At 39.8% G+C, this 15,825-nt stretch overlaps 1 protein-coding gene across 1 annotated transcript in view; it reads left to right on the top strand.

Moving 5' to 3' along the window:
* LOC138259311 (leucine-rich repeat and fibronectin type III domain-containing protein 1-like protein) overlaps nt 1–15,825 on the top strand; it is a 345,013-nt gene that overhangs the window by 299,870 nt on the left and 29,318 nt on the right. Inside the window, exons 3-4 of the mRNA XM_069206935.1 lie at nt 9,704–10,308; nt 12,081–12,180. Coding sequence (XP_069063036.1) covers nt 9,704–10,308; nt 12,081–12,139 — 664 coding nt within the window. The 3' untranslated portion in view covers nt 12,140–12,180. The remainder of the gene's footprint in view (nt 1–9,703; nt 10,309–12,080; nt 12,181–15,825) is intronic.

Raw genomic sequence — 15,825 nt, 5'->3', positions numbered from 1 at the left:
AATTATGAATAACAATAAGAAAAAAAACAATAAACAAACATAGGCCTGATTTACACACATTTGAGTAAGTCTACACTTCGAAGTATGTTTACTCCTTTTGGTATTCACAAACTGTGAATGTAAATTAATTTTAAAAGTGTAAGTTACATATCTCCACTCCTGGAGTAAATCAGTTGACTTACTCTTCTGTAGGTGAGTGACCTCCCTCCCTAAACCCCTTCCCGACCCTCCTTAAACCTCTCAACTTCCCCCATCTATCCCCATTTGTAGTAAGTCTGCCCCTTTCCCCTCACCCTCTAATCCCTCTTACATTTACTACTAAAACATCTACTTACATGTGCAGTGATTCCACAGTCGGGATGGAGGACTCCTCACACATAAGTATAGGCTCTACAGAGGCGTAAAACTCTGCACCTAGTTTGTGCAACTTGTAGTATGTTTTGTACTACTACAAATATCACAAAACATACTACAAAGCGCAGTTTCGGTTTTATACATATATATATAAATATAACCTAGTAGCAGTAACCATTAGGTAGTTATAGTTAGGGCAGAATTTCTTAGAAAAAGTGTTTTTGTTTTGCTAATAACTTTAGCTTCACAAAATTTTCCACAAAACAATGGTGGTCACTTCATCTGCGGGGGCCGAGAAAAAGAGGGAGTCCCAAAATGCATTTTCCCCATAAATCTTTCCATAGGGATTTTGAACAGCGAAAGCGCCAAAACCACTGGACGGAACTTCACCAAATTTAGTCAGAAGGGTAGCTCTTGGTCCAGAAACAGGCCTTTTTGATATCTGGTGTAAATCTATTCAGTCGTTTTCTAGTTATTATTTGAAAACCACATTTGTATATATAGGGCCGTGGATCCTCCACAGATCCTCTGTGGATTCGGAGGAAAAGGGAGACACTGATTGACTGGCCGCAAACTGACAGAAAAGTTGCAGCTGCCATTTTGTTTCTCACATTGAATTTCTCACATTGTCTGGGGGTGGGAAAAAAAGAGTGCAAAAACATATAAGGAGTCAGGATACAAGTATCCTGACCCCACAGGACACATGGATGGGTTCTTTAGGGACCACTCATGGGCAAAAAATTGCACCTTTTTTCAGTTGATCTGTGGATTTGAGGATCCTTCTCAGATTCTTCTCGGATTCTCCTTGGATCCTCCTCTGATCCTGGAGAAAAGAAAAGGCCCTGATTGGCTTGCCGCAACCTGATACAAATATTAACGTGTGCGTTAAGAAAACCATAGAAATTCACTGAAAAAAACAAAGGTTACAGGGACATTATAGCTAGGTTGATGTTTTACCCATTCAAAACCATAGAAATTCAGCAGTTATAGTTATACTAAGCTAAAGAAACTATAACTCATGCTGTACAGTTACTTTAGGCCACAAGTTATAGTTTCTTAACATAAGTATAACTATAAGTATAACTAAACTGCAGAATCTCTATGGTTTTGGATGGGTAAAACGTCAACCTAACTATAATATCCCTGTAACGCTTTGTTTATCAGTGACTATATATATATATATATATATATATATATATATATATATATGTAAACTTCACATAATATTCAAACGCTGGAACTCCATGCAATTACTGTTCTTTATCCACATCCAAAAATCCATATCATATAAAAAAATCCATTGTGACACAGAAACACAAATGGGGCGACGCGTTTCATCCATCACGGGCTTCTTCCTTGGCCTTCCTTTCAGGAAATAGGAGGGCCACAAGAGTTGCATACTTGTGTTTTTGGAGGGCCAAGGAAGAAGACCGTGATGGTTGAAATGCGTCACCCCATTTGTGTTTCTGTGTCACAATGGATTTTTTGATATGATATGGATTTTTGGATGTGAATAAAGAACAGTAATTGCATGGAGTGCAAGCGTTTGAATATTATGTGAAGTTTACATTAAATGGGTCCTGCGCCCATTTTTTGAGCACCAACCTCGACAGGCGAGCGCAGGAAGAATAGCAGGACTTCTTCGCAGTTTATATATATATATATATATATATATATATATATATATATATATATATATATATATTCAGACTTACTGCAACAATGGCAACATGACACTGTAGAATGTTCTATGAAACTCATGAAAACTTTAATTATCCAGGCTGAGCATCAATTGGAATTAATCACGAAATGGATCAAAGAGATTGAAGCATCATTGGAACCTAAAAAAGCAAAAGAAGGGATCATGAAGACCTTGAATGAGATAAAAATAAGAGTAGAGAAACATGAAAAAAAAGTCGAGGCAAAAAAATTTAAGAAGTTTATTCGAGATAAAATAGATTATGAGAGTGGAAGAGTCTATATATTTGCTAAGAAATTTGATGAACCCTACAAAAGACATATAACAGACTATGTTTTCAGTATCCAGTTTGGAGAGCTTTGGAGCGAGTTCGGAAGATGAGAACCCGACTGTGGGAGCATCAAGAATGGATTTTTCCTGGGAGCTGCGCCTGCTCCAAATGCAAACATGGAGGGGTGGCAGAGGGGAATATCACAAACCCACCACACATGCAAATGCACAAGAAGTTCAAAGGGGAAGAGGAAAGAAAAGGGTAAACAACAAAAATCAATGATAACAATGGACAAGAGTTTGGTTATTAATTTATCTTCCAAAGAACTGAAAGAACATCATTTGAATTTGTTGAACAAGGGTCTCACCTTTGTCAAAATGATCAGTATGGACCTTTCAAATGCTAGGATTAATCTATACAAATTTTGTCGAAAATTAAAACTGCAAACATACTATGCAACGAAAAAGAATCAGAGGCACTCAAAATTTACAATGAAGGACTCAAAATTTGAAATGTCTGATAACTCGACTATCATAACGACTGACGTAAGTAATTTGAGATTACTTTCTAGTATGGAAGATGAATCGAGTCGGATGATGGATACCAGAGTGATCAGCTCTCTTCCAGACAAAGAATTTTGTGAATCATTGGGGATACAAACGGATGCAACTGTGACCAGTGGTTGTTAAAATGAATCTGTATTTTGTCCTCAATTACGAGCGGGTAACAAAATTGATATTTTTCAAGAAATAATGGTAGATGATCTGAATAGGATTGCTATGAAAAGAGGACATGGTGGGCAAAAAAATATGTACAGAAGGAACATGAGAAAACAGAATTGGCTGGGTTTAAAGGAATTGAAAGATGATCAGATTATAGTCAAGCCTTCAGACAAAGTAAGTAATATTGTGGTCATGGGCCATGATAAATACATCAAGGAGGTAATGAGACCGATTCTGGATCAGAAAAATTACAAACAGTTGGATGTTTACCTCACACCTCAACATGCAAAGATATATCATCAAAAATTGAGAGAATGACATGTGAAATGCCTCCTAGATAGTCAAGAATAAGCATATCTAAAAAATGACCACCTGGTGATACCAACTATATACTTCTTACCAAAAGTACATAAAAATGCTGTAAATCCATCAGGCAGACCAATAGTTAGTGCAGTAGGATCACTGTTAGAAAATACCTCCAGGTTGATAGATGTGTTTCTTTTTCATTATTCACCAATTCTGCTGTTATACTTCAGGGACCCAGTAGATTTTCTTAAATGCATTAATGGCAACGCTTGGAAGGAAGATTACCTGATAGCGACAATAGATGTTGTATCATTGTATACCTCAATAAAACATACTGATGGGGTCAAGGCATGTAAGCATTATTTGAGATCAAGACCAGTCTCCTGGAACATAGAGAAATGCTACTAGACATGTTGAAATTCTGCTTGACAAATAATACTTTTTATGTAATAACACATACTACGTACAGATTCGGAAAACAGCAATTGGAACCTCTTTTGCGTGTCAACTTATGCCAACCTGACAATGGGTGACTGGGAAGCTGAAACAATCTGGGCTAACCATAACAAAGACTTCCTGGAGCAAATAGTGATGTGGGTATGTTACATAGATGATTTCTCATTTGGCACGGAAATGAACAAGATCTTACAGATTTTATTAACTCATGGGATCTTAATCCTCAAAAATTGAAATTTACTTATGAAATCAGTGCCACCAGAATGATATACCTGGATATAACGGTTTATGTTGCAAATGAAAAGCTGTGTACCCGCATACATAGGAAACCTACAAACTGTAATAATCTACTCCACACGAATAGTGGACATCCAAAAGCACTAAAGTGGAGCAGGTAGGAATTGCTCAGAAGATGTAATTTGCTAGAGACACTGAAGAAATGCCCCAGAGATTCATAATGAGAGTTTATCCTGAAAGTGTGCTGCAGGATGCCCAAATGAGAGCCTAGTAATTCAGGAGAGATGAACTCTAGATTCCAAAACACCAGAAAGCTGATAATACAGAAAAAACCCCATATTGAGGTACATTATAGAATATGAGGAATCAAGCATTCTTGTGAAACAATAGTTAAAGGAGCATTTGCAGTTGTTAAAAATGGACAAGACAATGAAACAAGTGCTAACAGATTGCCCAATGATCAGCTATGGTAAAAATGGTCTCTAGGACAACATCTGACTCAATGCCTCATGACAGTCGCCACAAAAAAGACAATTAGTTGAGTTTCTGCGTGCCAAAAACATTTAAATCACAAAGAGGTAGGACATTCCAGATAAATGACTGTATTAATTGTGAAACTCCAGATGTGGTTTATGTTCTGGAATGCGTATGTGCAAACAATATATTGGGAGCACCATCAATAAACTCAAATTACGAATATTGCAATGTCTTCGTGCCATTCAACAGAAGGATATGACGTATGCAATGGTTAAGCACAGATGGAATAATCATGGAGGAAAGAGTATTGGTCTCTCTCTGTTATATGGGATTCTTCATGTGAAGAAAGCTCCCAGAGGTGGAGCTCGAGAACGTGCACTATGACAGTTAGAATCTTGAAGAATCATACTGATGAATACAGAGCTGCTCTTGGGCTTGAACTCTGATGCAGAATTGCATGTGTTTTTGCGTTAGAGCTTGATCTGACTGATTATTAGACTGTGTATTGGAGTAGAATGAATCCCTATAAACAGTATTTGTATACATATTTTCTTCTGATAAGAATGAGTCCTGCCAAACTTTTTCTCTTTGATAAGAAGGATTCTGATGTGCATGAAAACATATATTTTGCTATACTATAAGTGATCAATGTCAGGCAGTATTCCGAATTTGGAGAATGGCACCCAAACAAGTGTTACTAGTACTGTGCATTTTTTCATATTTTGTGATCCTTGGGATCCATGTTAGCCAAATCTCCGAATTCGCTCAATATGAAGATCTGGTAGGATTTCTATTGTTATGAGCATTTGTTTGCCATCTGGGAGGTCGTGGGCAATGATAATAGTGTTATTTAGAGTAAACATATTAGTGTCACCATTGATGGATGCAGGCACTAGTCATTCCATCGGTAGTGTGTACTCTATGACCATTCTACAGGTTGGTTCAGGAACACTTATATTTTCATGAGCATTGTTTTGACATTTGAGAAGATTATGGGCAGTTGTAATCATATTATAAAGTGCAAAATGATTAGGATTTTTTATATAGGTACTAGCCGCTTTATATGCACTGTGCTTTCTATCATTGCTCTATATGAGGACTCAAGAGTACTTTGGCTGCTATGAGTGTCTGTTGACAGAGGTGTATACCATAGTCAGATAGAATTATGCTATTAATTGCAATACTACTAGTACTGACAATGGTTTACGTAGGCATTAGTCATTTTATTCAGACAGAATCAATTCATGTTATTTAGTGTGATATCATCACTACTGTTGCTGGATGATGTAGGCACTAGTCACGTTATTACATCTTTGCTTTTTACTAATGCTCTACTGGATGATTCAAAAGCATTCTTCCTCTTATTGGGCATCTGTTTGACATTTGAAAATACTTTGGGCAGTCATGAGGATGATAGTAAGTTCAGAATTATTAGTACCCTTACTGATTGATGTAGGCACTAGTCACTTAATTAGAATTTTGCACAATACCATCGCCCTAGAAGAGGACTCATTAGTACTTCCACCACAGCATCTGAAGCTTATGAAGAGCAGTAATCACTATTTCTAAATGTATACAATTACATTCATGGCAATGCTTTTATTGAGTATATAAGACCACTTTTATTATGCTTTATACTATTTCAAATCAGCTCCAAATGTTATTGATAACTATGATGGTGTCACTAAATGCAATAATATTTATATTGTAATCAGCTTTTAGAGGTACTAGTTGCTTGTGTTACATTAAGATGCAAATAGGTCCTCAGTGTTTGCCACTGTTACCTCAGTAGATATGTACTCTCGGGACCGAGAAGTAACACATAATATAACCATGGTGTGATATGTCACCTATGTCTATGAATCGGAAGGGCAGTTAGCCTCTTTTTAACACACTTGCATTTTATCAGTTTCATGGCCAGTTGAAGGCTACAGCCGAAATGCATCGACATTCATTTTTGGATGGCACCACTGAGACGATTTTGTAAAAAAAATTAAAAGGACTAAAATTGCACCTGACTGTGCCACTTTTCTCTAAGTCACTCTGGGCCCCACGAGTTATGGATGGGCCAGGGAGGAATAACTGAAAGAGGAAGATTGCCTCTCTCTCTCTCTCTCTCTCTCTCTCTCTCTCTCTCTCTCTCTCTCTATCTCTCTCTCTCTCTCTCTCTCAATCTCTCTCTCTCTCTCTCTCTCTCTCTCTATATATATATATATATATATATATATATATATATATATATATATATATATATATATATATTTATATATCTTTGTTACAAATAGTTTTATAGTATAGTTTTCAGAATTTAAGCATGTTAAAAAAATACAAAAGTAAAATAAATATTACCATTCAAAACAATTCGTACATTGAATGAGTTAAATTTACTGTTTCCACTCCAATCTTAACAACAGTAGGGAAAATTGAGGACTCTGGGGGAGACAGTTTTACTATTCCCACTCCAGCATAAGCAAAAGTAGGGTAAATATCGGACTTTGAAGTGGATACATTTACTATTCTCACTCTAACATAAGAAAAAGGATTGAAAATATTGGACTTTGGAGGGGTTAGATTTACTATTCCATCTCTAACATATAAAAGTCATATAGGGAACATGTTAGACTTTGGAGGGGTCAAATCAGTGGCGTAACAAAGGCCCTCACACCCCCTGCAGTGCAGGGGGGGCAAGCTTCAGGAGCCCTCCTCAGCACAGTACCCTGGCCTTTGAGCTCCTGAGTGAATTTGGCAGGAGGCCTCCATGTACTTGGTGGGGGGGGGGGGGGCGGGCTCAAGTTTTGTTACGCCACTGGATCAGATTTACTCTTCCAACTATAGAAAGCATTGGACTTTGGAAAAACTAAAATCCCTTTTTTGCTTTGTTTTATTTACTGATCCATTGCGAAATGTACAAGCTGGAAAAAGGCAATTGCATCCTTGTAAATGTGCATGCATGCATGGTGATACATGTGGTCACCTACAAAAAGATGTGGCAGCAGAGACCTCATCATAGTCCCTTTTTTTGTCTTAAGCCATGCTGCACAATGTCAGGGTTGCTGTACTACATCACTAAAAAGCACTGGTAAAGTCAATAGGTCCCAAAGGAGAGTCCCTTTGGCTTTGCCATTGCTTATTATCAGTTGCCTTATTTATGCTTGACTTCCTCTTCTGTGTTAGTCTCTCCCCTGGACCATAGCCTCTTTAAGTGGGTCCTTCCTCTGCTTACGTTTTGGGAACCACATGTTTCTTTTTAGTTAAGCACTCCAAGAGATTGTACTCATTTTCCAGTTGTTTCCCTCATGTACTTCTCTTCTACCCCTCCACTACACTCTTTGTTACTCCCTTTCAGCCGTGTGCTTCTCCCTTGGCTCCTTCCATGTTGGTGTCACCCTTCTCCCCCATGTTGCTTTCTGGCTCACATGCTTCTACTTTAAGTGCAGCGTTTCCTCTCCCATCCTTACACTCCCTATGGCTGCCCCTCACTCCCACCCTCTTCACATTGCTTAACCATCTCCCCCCTGGGTCTTTTTTTAACGTATTAAAAAAATGGCTTCCCCCCTGTCCACCTTTAGTGACCTTTCACAATACTTCTATGTCTTCTCTTTTTTGTGTAGGGATCTATCTTAGAAATAAAATTGGCAACTGTGTCATTTTCTAATAGAGCATGTGCAAAGCTACAAAATGACACAATCGCATTTTCACAGCTTTTTAAAAACTATTCTCCATGGTGCACAGCATTTTGCTTATGCTGATTAGCATGATAAAAGGCAGCGGCAAAGCCAGTAGGTCCCAAAGGTAGGACCTATTGGCTTTGCCAATGCATGTTTGCTTCAGCAGTCACAATCTTCCACTTGCTTTGCCTTTTTTTATCATCTTCAGTGACATCTGCCTTTAACAGTGGGTTGATGCTTGTGAAGATGATGAAACTCACACCATCACTAAGCACACGACTGGTTCTCAACTCTTTGACTTATTCATACTGCTATCTGTGGCCTTCATTGTGAATCTGGCACAGTGGAATTGCCCGTTCACCCCTGGCTTCGTGTTTTCCTGGATGCTGGAACACTAGACCCAGTTTTACAGGCCGAAAATACTGCCCAGTAAATTTGATTTAAGCTTTGGCTGCAACCGTAGCCATTTTTTGTCCCCACAGCCACACTTGACTTCCTTCTCTCCCCTTTCTCCTCCTCTGCCTTGAAGCCTCTGCCCCAATTACCACCTGTTTATCGCAAGAGGTAAATAAGAGTGTAATATCCCATGGAACTGAGAATTCTGTGTAGTTTCATGCCATGTAAAACCAAGTTTGCACAGTTATTCCCTATTACATGGGGTTTAACTGGTAATTGTATGGTGTTGGCTAGGAGTTACAGCATGGTAGTGGTGATTAAAACTGCAGAGCTCGTTATGAGGGCCTTTGGGTGTTCCTTGGGAAACTTCAAAAGAAATATTTACTTTGTAACTTGCATCTCAATATTTTGTCTTCGCACATGGCCATTTGCTGCGTATTTGAATCTGCCTAACCTTGATTTTTCCCCTTGTCGGTGTAGCTCTATATCAATATTGTCACTATCAAGATTGTTTTATTCAGCAGGCACTACTTTTATGATGCTATGCATTGTTGTGTATATTTATTGCTGTGCTATAAACTGTGGCTGAGTGCTGCTGCCTCTTTTACACATTCCCTATCGACTGACCCGTTCAGTGGCACGTTTTAGCTCTGAAGATGGTTCATAGTCAACTGGTGAGCCATTCGCAAATGTGATTATATACTAGGATGTTGATCACTCTTTCCCAACTAAACTGAAACATACATCTGCTCTCTACATCTAAACCTCTCAGAGCACTTCAACATTAGAGACAACAGTGAAGGAGATCTCTTGTTTATATCAGGACCAACAGCCTGCTATAGTTGTTAGGGGTGATGGACGACTTAAGAAAACGTCAAACTGAAATTATCCTCTTTGTATAGCACCTTACACCACCATGACCTCGCTTCATAGTGCTGAACATGGACAGGAGAGAAAGAAAAGAGGGCTTCAAAATAGGAAACGAGGAATAAAATAGAGGAATTAGGCAGGAGCTTAGTGGATGACATGGTCTACCCAAGATGCGTTACCAGACTGAGTAATAGCGTATTGTGAATAACCAGTCATGAATATGACCTTGTTTTGTTTTTTTCCCCAGAATGATTCCAGCTTCCAGCAGATCCTTTTTGGTCAAGGACCTGGTGGCTGGCCGTGAGTATGATCTCTGTGTCTTGGCAGTCTACAATGATGGCATAACCTCCCTAACAGCCACAAGAGCCATTGGTTGTGTGCAGTTCAGCACCCAGCAGGAATACAGCCAGTGTCGGTCCATCCACACCCAGTTTCTTGGAGGGACAATGATCATTATCATTGGTGGTATTATTGTGGCCTCCGTCCTTGTCTTCATCATCATCCTTATGATTCGGTACAAGGTCTATAGCAACCAAGATGATCAGCAGAAAGCCAAGGTCAGCAATGTGTACTCGCAGACTAATGGCAACCAGCCTGGGAGCTTAAGTCAGACTAACATCAAGTTTCAAGGAAAACAGGAGGGAGTGGGAGAGGAGGTCTCAGGCAGATCTACCAAAGACTGTGCCACAGTGACTTACAACAAAGACTGTGAGAAAGTCTGTGTGACACAGATGCCTGACTTAGACATTGAGGACACAACCTCACCTAGGCGAAGGCAGCAGTCAAGGTTGAACACGGACCATCAGAACAACTCCCCACTATCTCCAGGAGACACCAAAGCAAATGAAACAGGTATGTCTAGTTCTAGCATTTGTAAATTCTAACCTGGCACAACTTCAGAGTCAAATAATTCATCAGAGAAGCAGACATTTTATAAATACAAATGGCTTGCTGGGAAACCTTAGGTAGGCTAGGGGACTTTTGTTATGTATCCCAATTGGAAAGCACAACATGCATTTTATACATCAATGCATGAAAAATGCATCTTTTTCATCCATGCGTGTTTTTATTTTAAAATACAGACTTGTCAATGATATAGTACCCAGCATTAAATACCTTTCCAGCCAAAGTGTTCCAAGGGTCAGCAGCTTAGCTGGAGTACAGAGGATGCTAGTTTCAGCTCATTATTAGTTTATGCACTTTCAAAGAGATACCATAACAATGTCACAGAACCTGCCACCTCCAGTCCCCAAGTCCAGCTCAATCTTGCGTTCCTTCATGCAAGGTTAAAATATGTGATTTTCCTAGCAAAGCAACTCCTGAAATGCACCTGGAGCCGTTTCAGAGGAATATACCTACTCTGCAATGGGCTTTGAATATGGATGGCGTAGACAGTGGTGATTTGGCAGGTAGGCCGCCAAATTTAAAATAAACCACAAAGTATGCAGTTACTGACAACCCTACTTTCCAAAGTATTTTTGAAACTGCTAGATAAGTTGTGGATATGCTTGGAAATCAATTGTGTTCTACATTAATTCATCTGAAATTCAGATCAGTCATGGTTCCCAGTGGAGGCAGGTGAAGAACGGTACAGATTGCCAAAAATGACACTAATTTAAGATCACTGACAGAATATCAGAAGCAGAAATATTGTGGGGGCAGAATATTGTGTCAAAAATATCAAGGACCAAAATATTGAGACGGTAAGTGAAAATAGGTATTATAGAGGTACTGCTTACCTTGAAAATAAATGTTTACTTAAAAGGTGCACATATGTGGAGTTACCAATCTAAATTTACCTTCATAATATGTTGTCCTCGATATTCTTGACACAATATTTTGTCCCACAATATTTTTGTTTCTGATATTCTGTCTAAACACGTGTAATTCATGTCTTATAAAAATTCACATACCTTTGCAGGTTTCTAAAAAGACATGTTTTCACTTACAAAATGGTATTGACACTTAATTGAAATAATCCTTATAAACCATTTAAATAAATCAATTCTTAGCCTTCAGTAGCAAGCAGCTTTCTTATGAAAGCATCCATTTTAGTTCTCCCTTTAGAGGACCATGACCGCTTGAGTGTTTTTCTTAGAATCTGAGGATTATAAAGACGCAAAGGCTCCATTTAATGAAGTTAATCCGTTTTTCAACAATTGGCCTTCAAGCCATTTTTCTGGAATAGGCGTTAGGGAAAATTAGTCATATCATCTCTCTACAGTGTGTGGCACACGGTTTATTGGTTTAATGAAATAAAATGATGGAGTTTTTCTATTCATCCCATTTAGTTCTTAGAAACAGACTATACTGTTTTAATCATGCAGTATGTGTAGATGATGGGGAAAGTCTGTATTCAATTAGCCAATATGATTGACAGGTGTGTTTGTCCTTGAATTAGATGCTTTTATGGGCTGACTCATGTAGCAGGATGGCTTGGTTTTCTGGGAGCACAATAATTACATTCTTCATCAGTCTAAGAGATTGATCACAGTTCCTCTTTAATTTTGCTTGCTTCCCAGTTAAGACAGGAGAACCACCTGACCTGCTACTGCTTCTGTGACTGCACTTTGACCCATTCAGACTTTCTTCTTATGCTGTGTTGTTGTCTGTTCCATCCACAGGCCCTCAGCAGACGGTCGAGAAACGAAAGTCCAGTGACTGGACCGATATCAAGATTTGACCGCTTCTTCGGGTACAGGAAAACAGTCACCTCGTTCTCAGGTAGGGTGAGCAGGATGTATCCAGCAGTCAGAATGCCTGGCTTCTCTATGCACCTACATATCCGCCATCTTAGAACGGTGCAAACCTTTGATGGATTGCCAGTAGAGGCCTTTAAGTTGTCATAAAAAAGAATCAGCCGAGAGGACAATATCATTAGATATAAATGTTTAATTGTTGTTATGAAAAGCCAGGTAATTAAGGGAATAAATTGCAAAACCAGCCCGAATGATTTTAGCCTCAGAAACAAAAAGCTCCTTTGGCTGCCTTATAAAGCACTATCTTGAAGGTTAGTTGGGCACCACATAGTAAATTATACCGGTACATAAAATTGATCAGTAGCACAACACAAAAACGTTTACGAATGAAAGATTCCATCTACAGGGTGCCAACAAGGCAGACACTACAGTAATTTAAGAGCAGCTAGAGGTGTGTAGTACTGGAGTATCCCTGTGGGCTGTGTCGCTGATATTTATTTAAAAGTACACCACTATCATTTGGTAGCTTTATTAGCATTGCATATGTGGCTGTTGTGAACTACTGTTCATAGCCATGCCGCAGCCATGCGTTTTCAATAAAGATTGTGCATGAAGAGAGAGTGGGTCACCTTCAGGGTGTATGGTTGCGTGATGCCCCATTGTGGGTGGCATTGGTGAGTGAGAGGGCCCCCATGCTCCTTGACATAAGCCTATGACTTTGATGAAATGGCACCAATATTTCCCAGGGTGCAGACAGAGCAGATGTAATCTGAATAATGCAGAATATTATTATTAACTTTTGCTTCCTCCTGAAGCAGTAGAAAGGAAGAAGATACGCTGGATGGTAGTGGGGGCACTGTTGACTAACCCAAGCTGTGAGCCCAAGGGGGCTAAATCGAGCCACATCCGTGGGACCCACGCCTCGCTTTTGTATTAATCAAATGACCATTAGGCCTGTGCGACGTTGTGAAGCGGGAGTTGCAACCTAATATCATCTTTTAAAAACTGTGTTAGATTTGCACACTGATGCGTTGGTGCAGTTTAATAAAAAGGGCAGGAAAGGGGGCTTATTGGCCAGTTTTCATCTCTGGCGTAGGACGGTGAGTTGCTGGTTCTCACCATTTTTGGTAGCAGTCTCACAACAAAACTTTCAAGACTGGAACAAGCATTGGCACAACCAATAGATCTTGCCTATGAAGGAAATATAGGTTTTGCCAATGTGTTTTAGCCATTTTGAAAACCAGCGTGACTGCTGTTCAGCATGGCTAAAAGTTAGAAGCGTAAAGGAGAGTGGTGTAGAGTCTTGTAGAGTGGAGTGGCATATAGTGTGTATTGGAGTGTCACTGTGTGGAGTCCCGTAGAGTGGCATACATTGGAGCAACATAGAATAGAGGGGGACTGGTGTAGAGTGCATTGGCTTGGAATATTGCAGAGAATAGTGGCATAGACTGCAGTGGCATTGAATGTAGTGGCATTGAGTTCAGCTCCGTACAATACAACATCATAGAATACAATGGCTTAAATTAGAGAGGTGCATAGTAGAGTCCTGTAGTGCAGAGTGCAGTGGTGCAGAGTGGATTGGCGCTGAGTGGAGGGGCACAGAGTAGAGTGGTATAGAGTAGAGTAGAGCGGTGTAGTGTGCTGTCGTGTAGCATGCCGTGGGATAGAGTGCAGTGGCATAGAGTTAAGTGGCGTGGAGCAGAGTGGCACTGAGTGGTGCAGAGTGGAGTGGTGAGAGTTGAGCGATACAGAGGGCAGTGCTGCAGAGTGCAGTGGAGTAGAGTGGTGCAGAGTAGAGTAGCATTAAGTGGTGCAGAGTATAGTGCTGTAGAGTGCAGTGGCATAGAGGTGCAGTGGTGTAGAGTAGAATACCACAGAGTGGAGTAGTGCAGAGTAGAGTCGCATGGAGTGCAGTGGCATAGAGTGGAGAGGTGCAAAGTGGAGTAGAGTGGCGTAGACTGCAGAGGCAGAAAATAGATTGTTTCCGAGTAGAGTGAAGTGGTTTAAAGGGGAGTGGTGTAGGGTAGAGAGTAGTTGAGTAGAGTGGCATAGAGTGCAATGGTGTAGAGTAAAGTGGTGTAGAGTGCAGTGGGGCAGAGTAGATTAGAGTAGTGTTCAGTGCAGGGGCATAGAGTTGAATGTTACAGAGTAAAAATGTTTTGCATAGAGTCTACTGACCTACAGTGCAGTGGCATAGGATGTAGTGTTGCAGAGTGGCCTAGAATACAGTGGTGTAGAATGGAGTTGTGCAGTGTAAAGTGGTGTTGCCTAGACTGGAGTAGAATGCAGTGGAGAAGAGTACATGGGTGTAGAGTATAATGGTGAATAGTTCATTTGCATAGAGTAGATTGTTACAGCATAGAGTAGAGAGCCATAGCATGGAGTGGAGTAGAGTGCAGTGGCGAAGAGAGGAGTGGTGCAGAGTGCAGTGGCATGGAGTGGTGTAAAGTGGAGTGGTGCAGACTAGAATGCAGTGGTGTGGAGTGGTACAGAGTAGGGTGGACTGGCATAGAGTGGAGTATTCAAGGTGTGGTAGCACACTGTCATTACAGACAACATATTGTTGATTGACATGACCATTACATTTGCACAGACACACAGATTCACTTATAAAGCTATACACTGCACAGATGAAAATGTGTGGGTATTGCATCACATCATTGTATTTGTTTCCACCACACTTAAGAAATAACAAAATGTGCTTCATTTGTATTTCTAATCGTTTGTGTCTAATTCTGATATATATTCAGAAAGACTTACACAGTTGTTGTGGGCTAGAAAAAAACTCTTTCCTATCCCCAGTATCCAACAAGATTATCACATCAATCGTCTCACTTTGAAATTAGGGAAAGAAAAGTAAACAAGCGCACTTGGAAGACAGTGCCTGATATTTGACCTCGGTCTTTGCACAGCAAATGTGACGAGATATGAAAAAAGATTTACGGGCATGCTTACAGAAAGAGAGCACCTTAAATGATAAAGTACATAAGGTTTGAGTAAGGGAAGGTACTAACTCAAGCTGGACAGCCTAAGACAAATAAAGTCAGCAAGTAGAAGGTAATAAAATGTGAGTTACAAACCACAAAGCCAAGGGAAAGCAACTGGCATGATGCATTCCTATGTCAGCTTTCTGAATGTCCCCTAGATGTGTTTAGACTGCGACCTAAAAAGGAGATGGCTTGGCAAGTGGCAGCAATCATACTTCCCTATCGTCAAACAGTTCTCACCAGGAACATACAAATCCCTGCAATGCGATGTATTTTCTGTATAGGGTGGGATAGGAGGCTGCAGGAATTAGTGACATTTAATGTTGGGCAAAATTGAAAAAAGTAGGCATTTTTGAAAATATGAAATTCCTTTTCTTCGTCTGACATTGATGGCATATTGCAATGATTGCCCACCCATAGGCTAAATGTCATAAAGCTTATGTCGTGGATTTTATGCACAGCTGGGTTGCAGAAACGTGTGAAATTCCCAAATGTCTACTTTAAAAAATTGCAAAATGTCTTGAAAATTTATTAAGCGATTTTGCATTATGTTTTCAAGCATGTGCGCACGTCACATAAAACAAGTCTTGTGAACTACCAGCGGGTGGCTAATTTGCACAAAAAATGTTTTACTCAGAGACATTTTCTATTCGAACTAGTCTGTTGCCAGTACCTTGTGCCAC

Source organism: Pleurodeles waltl, chromosome 9, assembly GCF_031143425.1.
Source record: "Pleurodeles waltl isolate 20211129_DDA chromosome 9, aPleWal1.hap1.20221129, whole genome shotgun sequence".
NCBI classification, from domain to species: Eukaryota; Metazoa; Chordata; class Amphibia; order Caudata; family Salamandridae; genus Pleurodeles; species Pleurodeles waltl.
This window is presented reverse-complemented; position numbering and strand designations above follow the sequence as displayed.